Here is a 16,084-nt window from a genome sequence, read left to right as displayed (position 1 = left end):
GTGCAATATGGAGACAACATGTTACACGTCATCCTCCTAGTGGTGCACGTACTAAAATTTATTCCGTGCATGGACCTGAAAAATTGGAGCACTGTCTCCCGGGTGATCTGGCTAGTTTCAGCAGGTACGCAACAGCATCTGTCCCATTAAAGCTGAGTAGATCAAACCCAAGCAACCAGCACAACGAAACGGTGCGTGATTAGCATAAGTCGTGGGATAGTTAGTTGAGAGCTGCACAGTTCAGAACTTCTGTTTCCTTTTGCAATTTTGCAGGTGTTTATTATTTCTCTGATCGGAGACATCAAGTTCCAGCATTTTAACCCTGTACTTGAAACTTACATTTACAAGCACTTCAGCACCACCCTGGCGTATGTGTAAGTATTGGTAACCACAAACCCACAGGGTAGCTATCTCAGGGATCTCTTGCTGCTGCATAGGCCAGGTCGGGTGTTAGCACATAGACCACGAATGTGTGTGACTGAGAGAGAGAGAGAGAGGGTGTGTGTGCACCCATACAGGCCTACCCTGAGAACCTCGTGAGATTAGAAAAAAATTAATTATTGACTGTAGAAATGGTTTATTATTGAAAAAGAGCAGCCCCGGCTGCCTCTCCCTCACCCCCAGCAGGAGCCACCGGGCAGCCCAGCCCCCCCAGCCCGGCCCCCCCTTCCTCCAGATGGAGCCACTGTCAGAGCAGCGCTACTCTCGCTGTTACGGGTGGTCCCAGTAAGCCTGCGCTCCCTGAGTCCCGCTTTCTCACTGCCCCAAGCCTCCCCATCCTTCCCTGCCTTGAGACCACCTCACCTCCCTGTCCCCTGCCCTGACTCCTGACCCCCCCCACCACCACCACCACCATGTGCCAGCAATGCCCCTCTGACATGTACATCGGCCAAACCGGACAGTATCTACACAGCCGAATAAGAGATCAAGGTAACATACCAAAATCCATGGGAGAACATTTCCATCTCCCTGGACACGTTAACAGACTTGAAAAATTGCCAGCCTCAAGCTAAAAAAATTCCATGCCAGAGTGGGCGGGACTTAGGGATGCACCCCTTACCCCGAGTCCCCCGCACTTCCCAGCTCCCTGCCCCGACTCCTGCACCCCCAACCTCTGCCCTGAGCCCCCACACCTCCCTGTCCTCTGCCCAGACTCCAGTAACCCTGCATGCACATAGCCCCCTACCCTGAAGGACCTGAGCTATGCCAGGTGGGGGTGGGTGTGTGTGTGTGTGTGTGTGTGTATCTGCACACACACACTTTGAGCAAAAGAGATTGCATTTGAAATATTCTGTGGCATAAGCTTGGTTAATTATTTTTTAATCCTATGTGAGGTGAGGAGGGTGGGTAGGGGGGAGAAGCAGAATCTTTAACACTCGCTTTGGGTTTCAGAGTTAGTTAGTCTGTTTCTGCAAAAACCAACTGTGGCACCTTGCAGACTAATAATTGCATTAGGGCACAAAGTTTTGAGAGTTATTTACTCACTCCATCAGATGCACGAAGTGAAAGAAAAAGAAGCCGATAGCAGGGACCCAGAGATGGAATAGTGTGGATGTGGATATACCTAAAGGGGGAAATGACTTATTGTAACGAGAGAACCAGTCCCAATTCTTATTCAATCCCATTCTGACAGTGTCAATTTTGCACACGCATTCCAGCTCAGCAGTTTCATGTTGCGGTCTAGTGTGGAAAATTTTTTTAGCTTGAGGCTGGCAACTTTTCAAATCTGTTACCATGTCCAGGGAGATGAAAATTTTCTCCCACAGATTTTTGTATGTTACCTTGATGTCTTATTCGGCTGTGTAGATACTGTCCAGTTTGGCCGATGTACATGGCACAGGATAGCCTAGGTCACATTAGAGGATGTGCAGTTGTATGAGTCCCTGATGGTATGGCGTATGTGGTTAGGTCCTGTGATGGTGTCACTTGTGTACATGTGTGGACGGAGCTGACAACAGAGTTTGTAGCAGGGATTGGTTCTTTGGTTAGTTTTGTTGCTGGTGGGGGGTATTTAGCTGGGGGGGCGTATTTAGCTGGGGGGGGGAGCTGTCTGTAAGTGAAAATTGGCCTGTCTCCCAAGGACCATGAGAGCAAGGGATGTATGGGTGAGTAAAATGGTACAGGTGTTATTGTCCGCTATGGCAGCAGAGATAAAGTGTGAAGTTGAGCCCATCCCTAGGCAAGTGAATGGAGCTGCAGTGAACAAGAAGTTACTGAAGGTGGAGGTGATGTTTGAAAATGTAGCTATTGTTGAAATGGTTGTGAAATCCTGCACAGGGCCTGATTTGTTCGAAAAAACTTTCTTCTTGTATTGCATCTCCCGATATGTGGGCATGAATAGTGGTAATAGCTAAGCTCCTCTCCAGCACTTTTCATTGGTAAATCTCAAAGCACTTAGAAAGGCAGGTCAGTGTTATTAGCCCTGTTTTACAGATGGAAAAACTGAGGCCCAGACAGATTAAGGCCTCAGTTAAGTGTGGTACTTAGGAGAGTGCCTAACATTAAGCCTGTAAATCATGATTTACTTTCTGAGCTGAAGTGAATAAGGGCTGAAGAGACTGTCTCGGGTCAGTGCCAGAAATAAAACTCATGTCTCTTGACTTCTAGCCCAATGCTTTAGCCACCTAGCTAGGCTACCTCCCAAATTAAGTGACAACCATTCCTGATATGCACTCGCAAATCAGATAGTGTAGTGCTTAAATGCATCAGTTGTCCTGACATTTTGTTACAGTTGTACTATCGTACCTAGGGTTGCCAGATGGTTTCTGAAAAAAAAAAAAAAAACCCACACAAAACAGCGTGGCCCCTTTAAAAAACGTGTGGTGAGGCTTTTTGGCCCTAACAGGCGGCCAGCAGCCGCCCACCCACTTGCCTCCCTGTGTGGGGCAGACAGCTCCCCGGTAAGCACTAGGGTTGCCAGGCTGCCTCTGTATTGAGCTGGACAGCCCAAGATTTTCACCGTCTGGCCGGGAAAAAATCAGAAAGTACCAGACGTTTTAGGTGTCCGGGATTTTCTGCATTTTTTTACCAGATAGGAAGCAAAAATACCAGACTGTCCGGTTGAATACCGGATACCTGGAAACCCTAATCATACCTACTATTATTTGGATAGAATATCAGGTGGTTTCTTAATTTCTTGGATAGTGTGAGGCAGAGTCTTTCACTGTAGTCAGTGCAGTATGTTGATCTTAATGGATTGTTCACTTTCAGTCCTTTGGAATCAGGTCCCTTCCAAATTCCAGCTCTCACTCTGTATTTTTAAACAGTTAACCAGACTTTATAGTTCACATGTAATATTTGCTGGAGATGGGCTCACTCGGAAATCCAGACTCCACCCCGGTAGAGAAGACGGCCTTAAGCGGGATGCTGTGCTGCCTGGACTCTTGAAGCCTGTTGCTCTTTGAACAGCTTCTTTCTTCTCTGCACTTACTGTACAGCCACTGTCAGCAGAGAGTTGCTTCCCCCCCTTGCGGGTGGAGGGTTCATCCTCCTTGCTGCTCCTTCCTATAAATAATTTTGTTAAGTCTGATTTATGGATGGGCTTTGTTGCAGCTGCGTTGTTACCTCGCCTTGCTTTCCAGCTTGGCTTTACAGCGTGACATCCCCATCAGGCCGAGCTGGCTGGAGAATTACACTGTGCTGTCATTACGCTCTGTGTGCCAAAGCTAGACACAGACAGACCCTGGCAGTGCAGCAAGTGAGGTAGGCAAAGGCATCCCTCATGCAGACCCTTGGATGCTCAGAGCGTGGTTAATGAGGAGGAACCGGTGTTTTGTTTGAACGTAATCCTCCCACGCTCCCCACTATTCTTTTGGAAAAGTTTCTATGAGATCTTGGACTTCTGCCTAGACAGAGACATGAGACAAAGTAATAAAGATGCAATTTTCCGTGCAAGGATCTTAAAGTGCTCAAAGCGGGCTTAAAGCAAACAAACTTGTGGAACTCCTTGCCAGGGGGTGTTGTGAAGACCAGAACTATAACAGGGTTCAAAAAAGGAACTAGATAAATTCATGGCGGATAGGTCCATTAATACTTATTAGCAGGGCTCGACAAACTATAGAATCTACTCACCCGTAGCGAGTAGATTTCAGCCGCGCACCCCATTTGCCGGTGACGTGCACATGCGCAATGCGGCTCTTGTGCAGTGCGGGACTGGCGAGTGGCTTTCGCCGCCATTTGTCAAGCTCTGTTTATTAGCCAAGATGAGTAGGAATGTTTGTCAGAAGCTGGGAACAGGGGATGATTCCCTGTTCTGTTCATTCCCTCTGGGACTCTTAGCATTGGCCACTGTCAGCAGACAGGATACTGGGCTAAATGGATCTTTCGTCTGACCCAGTCTGGCTGTTCTTATGTTTTTATAAATTAAGTCTCAGAAACCCCTCCCTTCTATTAAAGAGGTCTACATATAGATAAACTGAGGTCCGCAGGGGCTAAGAATCTGTGATTTTTCAGAATTAACGGGCTCCCCGAATTCTTAATTAAAGTCACCGAGCGCTGCGGATGCTCAACACTTTGAAAAAACGGGCCATAAAGCTAGCGTTTCCAAAGGATGTAGCAGCTACATTGCGGGGCCAGATTCTGGGAGCTGCTGCATGCCGAGCACTTTTGAAAATGTGTTCCCGTGTGGTTTGCCGAGGGCCTAAGAGTGACTCCACAACAGAGCGGTGACAAGAACTCAGGAGCCCTGACTCCTGCTCCGAAGCATTAGACCATAGTCCCTTACTAGAACAAGGTCTCCTGGTTTACCTTGTCCTGTAGCTACCCTGCATTTATTCTCCCCTTCTCTTCCTTTTCTAAGGAAACTCTCCAAAGTACTGAACTATTACGTGGGGAATGCAGAGGACTCCAGCAAGACAGAATTGCTGTTCGCTGCCCTGAAAGCCTTGAAGTATCTGTTCCGATTCATCGTCCAGTCACGGATCCTGTACCTGAGGTGAGGCCCTCCAGGCTGGGGTGTCTCAAACGTGGCTGGTGTAGTTGCATGCGGCCACTAGGGGCTTTTTTTTGCACCCACTGGGCTGTGATTGGTGGAGGGGCGGGGCAAAGCAACAGCCTTTCTTGGTGCTGCTAAGTGTACCACCTGGGTATTGGCTGGTAGGGCTGTCAGCACGAGTTGGTTGGGCCATGCCCCCTCTGGAGAAACCATAGTGGAGGAGCAGGCAGGTCGGGCGTTCCCTACCTTCCCATGGGCAGTGCTTTAAGTTTAGGCCATGAGGTGACGGAGCAGCAATCTCTGGCCCCCGGGGCTTTGATCTCCAGCCCTGAGCTCTGGCTGCACAGTGGTGCGGCCCCAAGTCCTGGCCATGTGTCTTTTTGCTCCATCCCCCAGGCCCAGGGCTTCAAGCTCCAGCCACCTGTTGCCTCCCCCGGCCATCTACCCACCCAGCCACCTTAACTGGGGCTTGATTGGTTCTTGCTGCCTCCCCTGGCCATCTACCCACCTACCCACCCACCTCAACTGGGGCTTGATTGGTTCCTGCTGCCTCCCCTGGCCATCTACCCACCCACCCACCTCATCTGGGGCTTGATTGGTTCCTGCTGCCTCCCCTGGCCATCTACCCACCCACCCACCTCATCTGGGGCTTGATTGGTTCCTGCTGCCTCCCCTGGCCATCTACCCACCCAGCCACCTCAACTGGGGCTTGATTGGTTCCTGCTGCCTCCCCCGGCCATCTACCCACCTACCCACCTCATCTGGGGCTTGATTGGTTCCTGCTGCCTCCCCTGGCCATCTACCCACCTACCCACCTCATCTGGGGCTTGATTGGTTCCTGCTGCCTCCCCTGGCCATCTACCCACCCACCCACCTCATCTGGGGCTTGATTGGTTCCTGCTGCCTCCCCCGGCCATCTACCCACCCACCCACCTCATCTGGGGCTTGATTGGTTCCTGCTGCCTCCCCTGGCCATCTACCCACCCACCCACCCACCTCAACTGGGGCTTGATTGGTTCCTGCTGCCTCCCCTGGCCATCTACCCACCCACCCACCTCATCTGGGGCTTGATTGGTTCCTGCTGCCTCCCCTGGCCATCTACCCACCCAGCCACCTCATCTGGGGCTTGATTGGTTCCTGCTGCCTCCCCCGGCCATCTACCCACCCACCCACCTCATCTGGGGCTTGATTGGTTCCTGCTGCCTCCCCCGGCCATCTACCCACCCACCCACCTCATCTGGGGCTTGATTGGTTCCTGCTGCCTCCCCCGGCCATCTACCCACCCACCCACCCACCTCAACTGGGGCTTGATTGGTTCCTGCTGCCTCCCCTGGCCATCTACCCACCCACCCACCTCAACTGGGGCTTGATTGGTTCCTGCTGCCTCCCCTGGCCATCTACCCACCCACCCACCTCATCTGGGGCTTGATTGGTTCCTGCTGCCTCCCCTGGCCATCTACCCACCCACCCACCCACCTCAACTGGGGCTTGATTGTTTCCCGGGCTTGCCAGGGCTGAGTTGGTCTATCGTGGAAATGTATTTGTGTGTGGGTCAATGTCACTTTTCACCACAGCTTTACAAGGTCGCAATAAATACATTACAATGACTTGGTCGTGCGTATGTACATATGGGCTTGTTTTTTCAAAAGTTAATTCAGCATTTCAGGAAAAAGTGTGAGATCCGTCCCCAGTAAAAATTGGTGGCCAAACTCTGAGGCTACCAAGTAATGTATCCTGGAAACGTGCAAACAATCCGCAGCTGATACAAACTGGCCTCGTTCCTGTCAAAGGAGCCAGCTTCTGATGTACCCCGGCAGATGTTCTGAGCTGAGAACTGTTCTGTTGTATCCCCCAGCCAGACAGCCCCTAATTATGGAGAAAAGACCTCGACATCTGTCTCTTATCCGTGACTGTACAGAGGTCTGTGTGGGTGCAAAGAGATATCGATCAGTACAAGGGTAAACAACTTAGAACTCTTTCCTTGGGGGTGAAATTCTTTCTAATCCACTCTGATCTTACATAAGCTGCAAACACCAATGCAAACAAGGAGCCTAAACATGATGATTTATTTTTAAAAACGCTTTCCTTGTTTAAGAGCTTCCTCATTTTAAGGGACTTTTCGGGTATTTCTGCCAGGTTCCAGGATGGCCCAGACGGATCTTAACAAACCGAAGGGAGAATTCTAAATAATCTTTAGTAGTGATAAAGGAATCCCCTTCTCTATTAAACCTGTCAAAGGAAATGTTGGCTAATTTTGGAGGATGCCTGATTTGGCTGCCATTGAGGACCTTGCAGCAGACGTTAAAACGCACAGTCAACAGCTTGAGGTCACTTTGTACAGTGCCTAGCACAGAGGGATCCTGCTCCATCTCTAGAGCTCCTAGCCCTGAAGCTAACACTAGCAGTAATTCCAGCCCCATGTTCGTCACGGGGTCATGTAAGCCGTGGAGTGACCTCCATGACTTTCAGCAACCTCTGTGACTTCTGCAGGGGCCAATGTAGCTGACCCCAGGGTCACCCAAGTTGCTGGTTCCAGGGCCAGCTGTTTAGGCCACCCTGGGGACGGCCACACCATCCAGCGGGAAGGCCTTTGCAGCCAGCCACTCCGGTGGCCCTGCAGCTGCTGCACCAGCTGCTGCTGGAGTGGTCCTATGGCCAGCTGCTCGGGCAGCCCTGGACAGCTAGCTCTGGGGATAGCTGGTGCAGCTGGCCCCCAGGGATGATCCCACTGGTGGTTCCCAGACACCTAGTGCAGTGATAGCCGCTAGCAGCCTCTCCTCTCCCCAGCAGCGGCCCCTCTTGAAGCCCCCCTCCCTTTAAGAATTAGTCCGTGGTATTAATCCTATAAATCACGGACAAGTCATGGCCCGTGAATTTCTGTGTATTGCCCATGACCCATCCATGACTGGTACTAAAAATACCCATGATTAAATCAGCTCCTTCATTGTCATTAATAGTGTATGTCACAGTTCTAGGCAACGCTGGTTCACTGCTGACTCAACAGTTTCTGGCTGCCAGACATCTCCTTTGTGTGTCTCCCTACTGATGGGTGTTTTCAGGCTGCATCATTCCTGCTTGTACTGTCACATCCCTCACAAGCCAGACTGCCTAAAAGGGCCATGAGAACATAAGAACAAAGTCTGCACTTTGCTTCCTCTGAGCAGAGTAATGGCCCACAGGTACATGTCACCACACAGCTCTTTCTTCACAAACACCTTTATTCCTAAAGTAGAAACATTGATCAGAAACAGAGAGGTCACCCCAACTCCAGCCTCAGGCCTGGTAGGTGTCAATCCTCCAAATACTCACAAATCCATTTTCCCTGTGGTTATAGTCATTCTTCTGTTCTATCTCTGTGCTGGTTAGGCCTCAATTCTGGGCACCACATTTCAAGAAGGATGTGGAGAAATTGGAGAAGGTCCAGAGAAGAGCAATAAGAATGATTAAAGGTCTAGAGAACATGAGCTATGAAGGAAGGCTGAAAGAACTGGGCTTGTTTAGTTTAGAAAGGAGAAGACTGAGAGGGGACATGATAGCAGTTTTCAGGTATCAAAACGGGTGTCACGAGGAGGAAGGAGAAAATTTGTTCTCCTTGGCCTCTGAGGATAGGACAAGAAGCCATGGGCTTAAACTGCAGCAAGGGAGGTTTAGGTTGGACATTAGGAAAAAGTTTGTCACTGTCAGGATGGTTAAGTATTGGAACAAATTGCCTAGGGAGGTTGTGGGATCTCCATATCTAGAGATATTTAATAGCAGGTTAGATAGACATCTATCAGGGATGGTCTAGACAGTACTGGGTCCTGCCATGAGGGCAAGGGACTGGATTCGATGACCTCTCGAGGTCCCTTCCAGTTCTAGTGTTCTACGATTCTATAAGTTCATAACTGTCTCAGATCTGGCTCCAGTTAGACAGGTCAGTAGTTCCTTTATATAGCTTAGGTCTTCCTGTCTCTGGGAACAGGTAATAGGCAGACAAATGATGTAGCTTCAGGAGGCAGGGGGGTTGCCTAACCAGAAGTGAGCAAGTGCATTAAACTCTCCCTCAGTATTGCTTAGGAAATCCACTTAAAACGTATTGTCCCAAAAGTCCACTTTTTGTCTGGTATCTTTTCAATATAGTCCACAGCCTCACACCACATCTCCCCCCAGAAAGGTTGTATATAATCGTTGTCCACGATAATCCATAAACTTTGCATTTAGTGTAATGGACTTCAAAAATACTTAAGTTAATAAGGTTATGCAGGAAATTCCCGTCACTCAGACAGTATCTGCCAAGTTGCGATGTGTCTTTCATTGCCTCAAATCGATCTACATGTGATTCTCTGTCACCATTCAATCTGTTTTCTCCAGTTTGTCTTGCAAAGCGAACATAAAATGAGCTGGATTCCCCTCTGGTTTGAGCATCATCAATAGGATTTGCAAACTCTGCATAAACATCAGAGTCGGTATTCTTGAAGCCAGAAAGGACCCAGCTTAACTCCGATTCTAGGCTGAGTTTGTCTTTTGTGGCTAGAAAAACAAATCTTTTGGCTGTTAAATTTAACAGATTTAATTTTGAAATCATTGATACAGGTTGAACCTTATTTTCCTTAGTAAAAGAGCACGTTAAGAGGTCGCTCTGGTGGATAAAATGTATTTAAGACGTTGAGGCTGTATTCCTCTTTGCTGTGGCTTGAATTGGTGTGCCTTAGGGATGTTACATATCAGTTAATTGAATAGTCGATTAACCTCATGTATTTTTATTGGTTACTGGACTAGTCTATAATCCCTGGGGGTGGGGTTGGCAGCCAGTGCCCTCTGTCCCCACCCTCGAGGAGACCCCTGCCACCCCGTGCTGCTGCCTCTGTATCAGACACAGCAGTGTGTGGTGCCAGGCAGGAGCTGGTCCACAAGGGGAGCCAGTTTAAAAACCCAGCTCCTCTTGTGGACTGGCTGCCTGTCACCCTGCGCTGCTGCCTCTGATACAGAGGCAGCAGCATGGGGTAGCAGCAGCTCTTGTCTGGGTTTGGGGGGGGTCTGAGCTCCAGGATTCAGCGTGAGCTAGAATTGAGCTGGGCTACCTTCCTGCCTAGCTCCTAATACCCCCTCTGCGGCTCTGCATTTAAAATGTAGGTCCCAGACCCGGCATGAGCCAGGACTGAGCCGAGCCGGTCTAAAAAAAGGGCAGGGGGGATGCATGTAGTCTATAGAATTAACCAATAAGCTTCTGCTAATCGGTTAATCAACTCCACTATTCCATCCCTGGTGTGCATGTATGACATTCCTGCTCTTTTTCAATTAGGTTTTATGGGCAGGGTGAAGACGGGGATGAGTTTAACAATGCAATCCGAAAGTTGTTTTTCTCCTTCAACATTCTCATGGACCGACCGCTACAGGAGGCTGTCAAGATTAAGGTTGGTCTAAAGCCTGTTTTGAATGCGGGTGGATATTTACAGGCCCCAACGTGTAGCTGGCATTAATCTGAACTGTTTACGCTTTGCACAACTGCGACGTATGCTAAAATCCTGGCATTGAAATGCAGCACCCAGCCAGCCTGTAACCATTTTGTCTGGACCTTGGCCAGCGACGCTGGGGCTTGCGAATGATTCAGGCAGCAGGTGATACGGAAATCCCAGTAAATACAGAGTAGGAAAGTAACGAAATACCAGCAAGCCTTTGCCTTGTTTGAACTTGTTTCCTTTTCGTGTTTGTCTTGTGTGAGTTTTACGTGGGACCTTCTGAATGAGTGCGGAACAGCAAAGCCATGCAATAAAACCTGCTCGCTGCCTTCATTTTTGTAATGCCTCCGGCCAAATGCATTCATTGCTTTCCGCTGGAAGGATTGAGTCTAGTTTAAAGAGCCTTCACATTTGGGTAGCTGATCAGGGAAACTGGTCAGGAAGAACACTGCGGCGGGCGGGGGACGGGGGACTGGCCATGTGACCCCCCCCATGTGATTCCTCCCTGCACCACCAAAGGAAGGGTCGGACAACACCCCCTCTGCCCCAGGCCCCGCCCTTGCTCTGTCCCTCCCCCCCCCCCCCAGCCTCTTCTCCTCTGCCCCCCGAGCAATGCGGCCCAGGGGACTAGCAGGCTGGGGCCCCTTGCGCTCACTGGCAGCAGCAGGGGTGGGGAAATGGAGCAATGTGGGTCCAGTCCCCCAGCTGCTGGCGGCGTCCCTCTGCTTCCCACCAGTGAATGTGTGTGTGGGGGGGGGAATCTTACCCCTCCCTTGACTGATGCGTCTGGCAGCTCGTGGAGCAGAGCCATGTTGCTCCGCTTCTCCCCCTTGGCTGCTGGTGAGTGCAGGGGCCTGACCACTGCTGCAGGCACCGGGCCCCCCAGAGGCTCTGCCCCCTTCCACCCGCAGCGTTTGAGGGGCATGTGGCCCCTTGCAGCCCCTCACGCATCGCCCCCCTCTACAGCTCAGGTGTGGTGAGGGGCTGGACCTTCTGCAGCCTGTAACCTTTTGGGAGGAAATGGGGAGATGGGAAAGGGGGTCACGTCCCCGGGGCCTGATGATTTTAAGGGGCTGCTGAGCTTGGCTGCTGTTACCACAGCCATGGCTAGAGCTCCGGGCCCTTGAAATGGCTGCCGGAGCACCACACAGAGCGCTCTGGGCAGCTCTTGTGGAGTTGGGGGCCCCGCGTCGCCGGCTCTGAGGGCTGGGGAGGGAGGCTGCGCTGCAGTCTGAGTGGCGTTGAGGGCTGGCTGCTCCGGCCCTGCCCCTTCTGGGGTGCAGAGCCAGCCTCCCCCCCACATACCCTGCCCAGGGCCAGCGGAGGCCGTCGGCTTCCCTGGATATGGCATGCCTTACACAGCCCTTCCCACGCACGTGGCTGGCTCGCTCATGCTGCTCCTCCTCGCGCTGGTCTCGACATGCTGCTCTGAAGAGAGCTGCAGCCTAGCCTAGGGCCTGTGATTCTTATGGGGGTAAGAGGGAAGTTGGGGTGGAGTCCAAACTCCTCCCGGCCATATAAGGGCTGGCTACAGTCCAGTCCAAAGCGTTTAAACAAGAGCGAAAGTCCCACACCATTGTTGTAAGCTTGTGGCTCGGCTAATGCTGCAAGGAGAAGGGCTTTATTTTTAACCAGTTGAAATACTGTGAAAAAGGTTTCACACCTCTCTGCCTGCCTCCGCAAGGCCTTCTGATTGTTTTGCCGGTTTAATGAGTCCGTGGGCTTCCTCGTCCCTGCTTCAGCAGTGTGTTTACTGGTGCAGCTCCCTTTCCACTCTGACCTGCAGAGGTGCAGATGCTGAGGCTTCGAGTCGCTCACAAACCAGCTCGCCACAGAGGCCTGCAGCTTTGCTCTTGACTGAACCAGATCCTGCCTCTGCTGATGAGAGCATCTTCCGGTGATGTTGAGCAGCAAACGCTCAGGCTTGTACCCTAGTATGACGAATGGATTAATCTCACCCAGCCTCCTTTTTCTCCTGCAGGGTGCAGCGTTAAAATACTTACCAAGCATCATCAATGATCTCAAATTGGTATTTGATCCGGTTGAACTCAGGTGATTGCGTTAAGTGTGTTTGTTTTCTAAATCTACTTACCGTGCATCTTTTGGGGGAGTGTTGGAAATTGCCCTACACATGCCACTGCAGTAATTAATTGTGGCAAGCTACGTGAATTTATTTGGGCATTTTCCTCTGAAGCGTTTAGAGGAAGCCGCATCATGGTCTTAGCCAGGCATGTCCAAAGTCCGGCCCGCGGGCCAATTGCGGCCCGTGTTCCGGTTTAATACGGCCCCACAGGTAATTTGGCAATATCTATCTTTTATGGCCCCCGACGAATCCATATGTATTGAGATGAATACATTGTAAAATCTCAGTTAATGTCAGTTGGTCTAAATCAGTTAGAAATATATTTGGACACAACATGTATACTTGGTGTTATGTTCCTGTTCATATTTTTTGAACTTAAAAGTTGACAGACAACCTTTATTACCAATAATATGTAATGTACTTTACAATGTTCCTGACATATTTCAGCTTCCAGGATTTTTTTTTCATCTGGCCTTCAGATATGAAAGGCAGAGTGATTTAACACCTGTTTAGATTTGTCATCCATGTGACGAAATGAAAAGTATGCCGTTTGCAATAAACTTTGCATAAAATAGTTAATTTTAATTTAATTTTAATGGTTCAAAGAATGTCAGGCAAAATGGTCGGCCCTCACGCATGTTCACTTCATCAAATCTGGCCCTCTTTGAAAAAAGTTTGGACACCCCTGGTCTTAGCGCTGCAGTCCAAAGGAATTAGTGTTTCAACTGAATTTTCCTGAGTTCCTTCCGATTGGAAATTCAAGGATGCAAAGCCCTTGGATGATTAGATCTTGGGCTGCCATGACCCCATGCCTTACAAAAGCCAGAGTGGCAGGATACATACAATTTATTCATGCCCAGAACTTAAAATGTGAATAGCTTTCCCTGTCTTCAGCCGGGAATCTTATTTCAGATGGAAATAACTGGAGATAACAGTCTCAGAGGGGTAGCCATGTTAGACTGTAACTTTGAAAACAAGAAGTTACAGGTGTCCTGTGGCACCTTCGAGACAAACAAAAAATTTATAGTATCATATACAGTAGTATGAGCTTTTGTGGGCAAAGCCCATTTCTTCCCATGAGCTTGAGCAGAGAAAAATAATAGCGAGAGGGTGCCAAATATACGTGGAATGTAATTCGCTCTGGGAGTAAAATGAGTGATTTAATAGGTAGCAGGTTTTAAACAAATAAAAGGAAGTATGTCTTCATGTGAGACACAGTCAACCTGTGGAACTCCTTGCCAGAGGATTTTGTGAAGGCCAGGACTTTAACAGGGTTCAAAAAAGAGCTAGATAAATTCATCAATGGCTATTAGCCAGGATGGGCAGGGATAGTGGTCCTAACCTTTGTTTGTTAGAGGCTGGGAATGGGTAAAAGGGGAGGGATCTGTTCCCTCTCTCTGGAGCACCTGGCATTGGCCATTGTCAGCAGACAGGATGCTGGGCTAGATGGACCTTTGGTCTGACCCAGTCTGCCCGTTCTTATGTTCTCCCTTGAAATGGGAGGTATTTAGGGAGGTGATGGAAATGGTCACGTGCCCATGACTCATTGGGCTGGCATTAAGGCACGTCAGTTTCATAACTAAAGGCACAGCAGGGAACAATTAGCCAGAACCCTGTCTGGCCATCCGCCCTAACCTGATGGATCAAGCACCCATGGTGCAGTGGGGTGAACGGGAAGTGGCCTTGCAGTGTGAGACGTCAATGCCAAACCTTCTGGATTGGAGTCAAGCATGTAACCCCCAGCCACTGCTGCACCTCGTTGTTATCTTGCAGCCTGGCAAAATTCTGTTTGCTCAGGGCGATTTCATTTCATTTTTATTTCTGAGCAGGGTAAGGAAGGGCGAAGAGATTCCAAGCCTGGGCTGGTGAATTTTCATGGCAGCTTGTCACATGAGGGTAATTAGCTGTCAGGTAGCACCCTGCTGATTCTGGTCGCCGTTCAGTTTCTTGAAAGTTCTTTAATAAGCTTCCTGAAGCCCATATGGCGTGGAGCTTCATACTGGTTTACCTTGAGGCTGTTCTCAGCACAATGTCATGGCTGCTTGAGCTGGGGCCATGCAAAGTATTACGTGGAGTGATGCCAAAAGCAGCTTCCGGGTGAAAATACAGATCATCTTTCCCTCTTGTGCTTTGCATTCTAGTGTCCTCTTCAGCAAATTTATCCAGAGCATCCCTGACAACCAGTTAGTTCGGCAGAAACTCAACTGCATGACCAAGATAGTGGACAGTGATCTGTTCAAACAATCCGGTGAGTCGCCCCTTGAGATCTCCAACGACTGCAGGAAATGCACCTTCTCAAACAAATACTTGCCTGTAAAGTTCACGTCTCTCTCTTAAATTTCTCCCTCAAATCCCTCCTTCAAATTCTCCTTTGCTGTGATGCCTGCAAAAAAAACCTGGCAACAACGAGGTGATTGGTGTGCTTTGGGCACTACCTGTAGGCCGACCAGTGCTGTCTCATTGGGGATGGGGTGGAGGGAGTACTTGGATCAGGGGTGGGCAATAATTTTTTTTACGAGGGGCCACTTCAGAAATTTTTGAAGTGGCCCTGGGCCACACGGGATGGGGCAGGGCCAGGATACTTCCTTATCCACAGACCATGATTGGTCTGGCAGTGGGGGAGCGTGTGAAGTCTTCTCTCCCTCCCCCCCACCCAAAAAAAGGTTCCCTCTAGGCGCCCATGCCTCTGGCTGCAGGAGGAGACTTCGCATACTCCCCCTTCTGCCCCCAGACCAATCAGGGCTTGGGGGCAGGGGGAACATGCAAAGACTCTTCCCACCCTGCCAGGAACATGTGGTGCTTCTAAGTGCCACATGCTTCTGGCAAAGCAGAGAAAACTGTGCGTGCTTCCCCTTGCCCCCAGACCTTGATTGGCTTGTGGGCGGTGGAGCACCAGGGCTTCTGCGGGCCAGTTCAACCCACTTGGCGAGCCGGATTCAGCTCATGGAGGCCCTTTTGCCCAACCCTGACTCAGACTCAGGGATCAACTTTATGTTCGGTTTGTGCAGCCCTTGGCACACGGGGATTCTGGTCTGTGGCTGAAGTTTTTAAGCCAGCGATGGGCAACCAAGATTAGTCAGTGGGCCACATAAGTAGCCCTCCTTCATCTCAGTGGGCTGCATGATTGCCAGGGGTGGGCAGCTCATGGCCCATGATACACTCACCTGCAGCCCACACACCATCTGCCCCTTCCTCCACGTCTCGTGCACTGGAGCTCTGCACTACCTACTCCTCCCCCTCGCTCTCAGCACTTACAGCGCTCCATGAATCCGCTGATTTGCCTTCCGTCCCTGCTCCTCCCTTTCCCTCTAACAGCTTGCACAGCCAGAAACAGTTGTTTCCCTAAGTCTAGCAAAGAGCGGCAGCTAGAAGGTGGTGAGAGAATGCATCGCTTACATTGGGCACATGGAGTCAATCCCTAAGAGCATCACGAAGGACCATGTACCATAACTTCGTGCTTCTGTATGTCACAAAGAGTACTGTGTTTCTCCAGGACTGCAGAACACAGATGCAAATACAGGATGAACCTCTCTACTCTGGCACTCTCTGCTCCAGTAACATCTGTGGCCTGCCATGATCGGTCCTGCTTTGGTTGGGATTGGTCCTGCTTTGGCAGGGGTTGGACTTGAT

General features: G+C 50.1%; 1 protein-coding gene across 4 annotated transcripts in view; it reads left to right on the top strand.

Moving 5' to 3' along the window:
- DOCK5 (dedicator of cytokinesis 5) overlaps positions 1–16,084 on the top strand; it is a 183,901-nt gene that overhangs the window by 103,011 nt on the left and 64,806 nt on the right. For all 4 annotated transcript variants that reach the window (XR_012897943.1, XM_075910678.1, XM_075910679.1 and 1 more), the window contains 5 exons: positions 274–374; positions 4,799–4,933; positions 10,215–10,326; positions 12,353–12,423; positions 14,596–14,702. Coding sequence is in view for 3 of the 4 variants with exons in the window: in XM_075910678.1 (XP_075766793.1) it covers positions 274–374; positions 4,799–4,933; positions 10,215–10,326; positions 12,353–12,423; positions 14,596–14,702 (526 nt within the window). In the remaining variant the exon portion in view is untranslated. The remainder of the gene's footprint in view (positions 1–273; positions 375–4,798; positions 4,934–10,214; positions 10,327–12,352; positions 12,424–14,595; positions 14,703–16,084) is intronic.

Source organism: Pelodiscus sinensis, chromosome 28, assembly GCF_049634645.1.
Source record: "Pelodiscus sinensis isolate JC-2024 chromosome 28, ASM4963464v1, whole genome shotgun sequence".
NCBI classification, from domain to species: domain Eukaryota; kingdom Metazoa; phylum Chordata; order Testudines; family Trionychidae; genus Pelodiscus; species Pelodiscus sinensis.
This window is presented reverse-complemented; position numbering and strand designations above follow the sequence as displayed.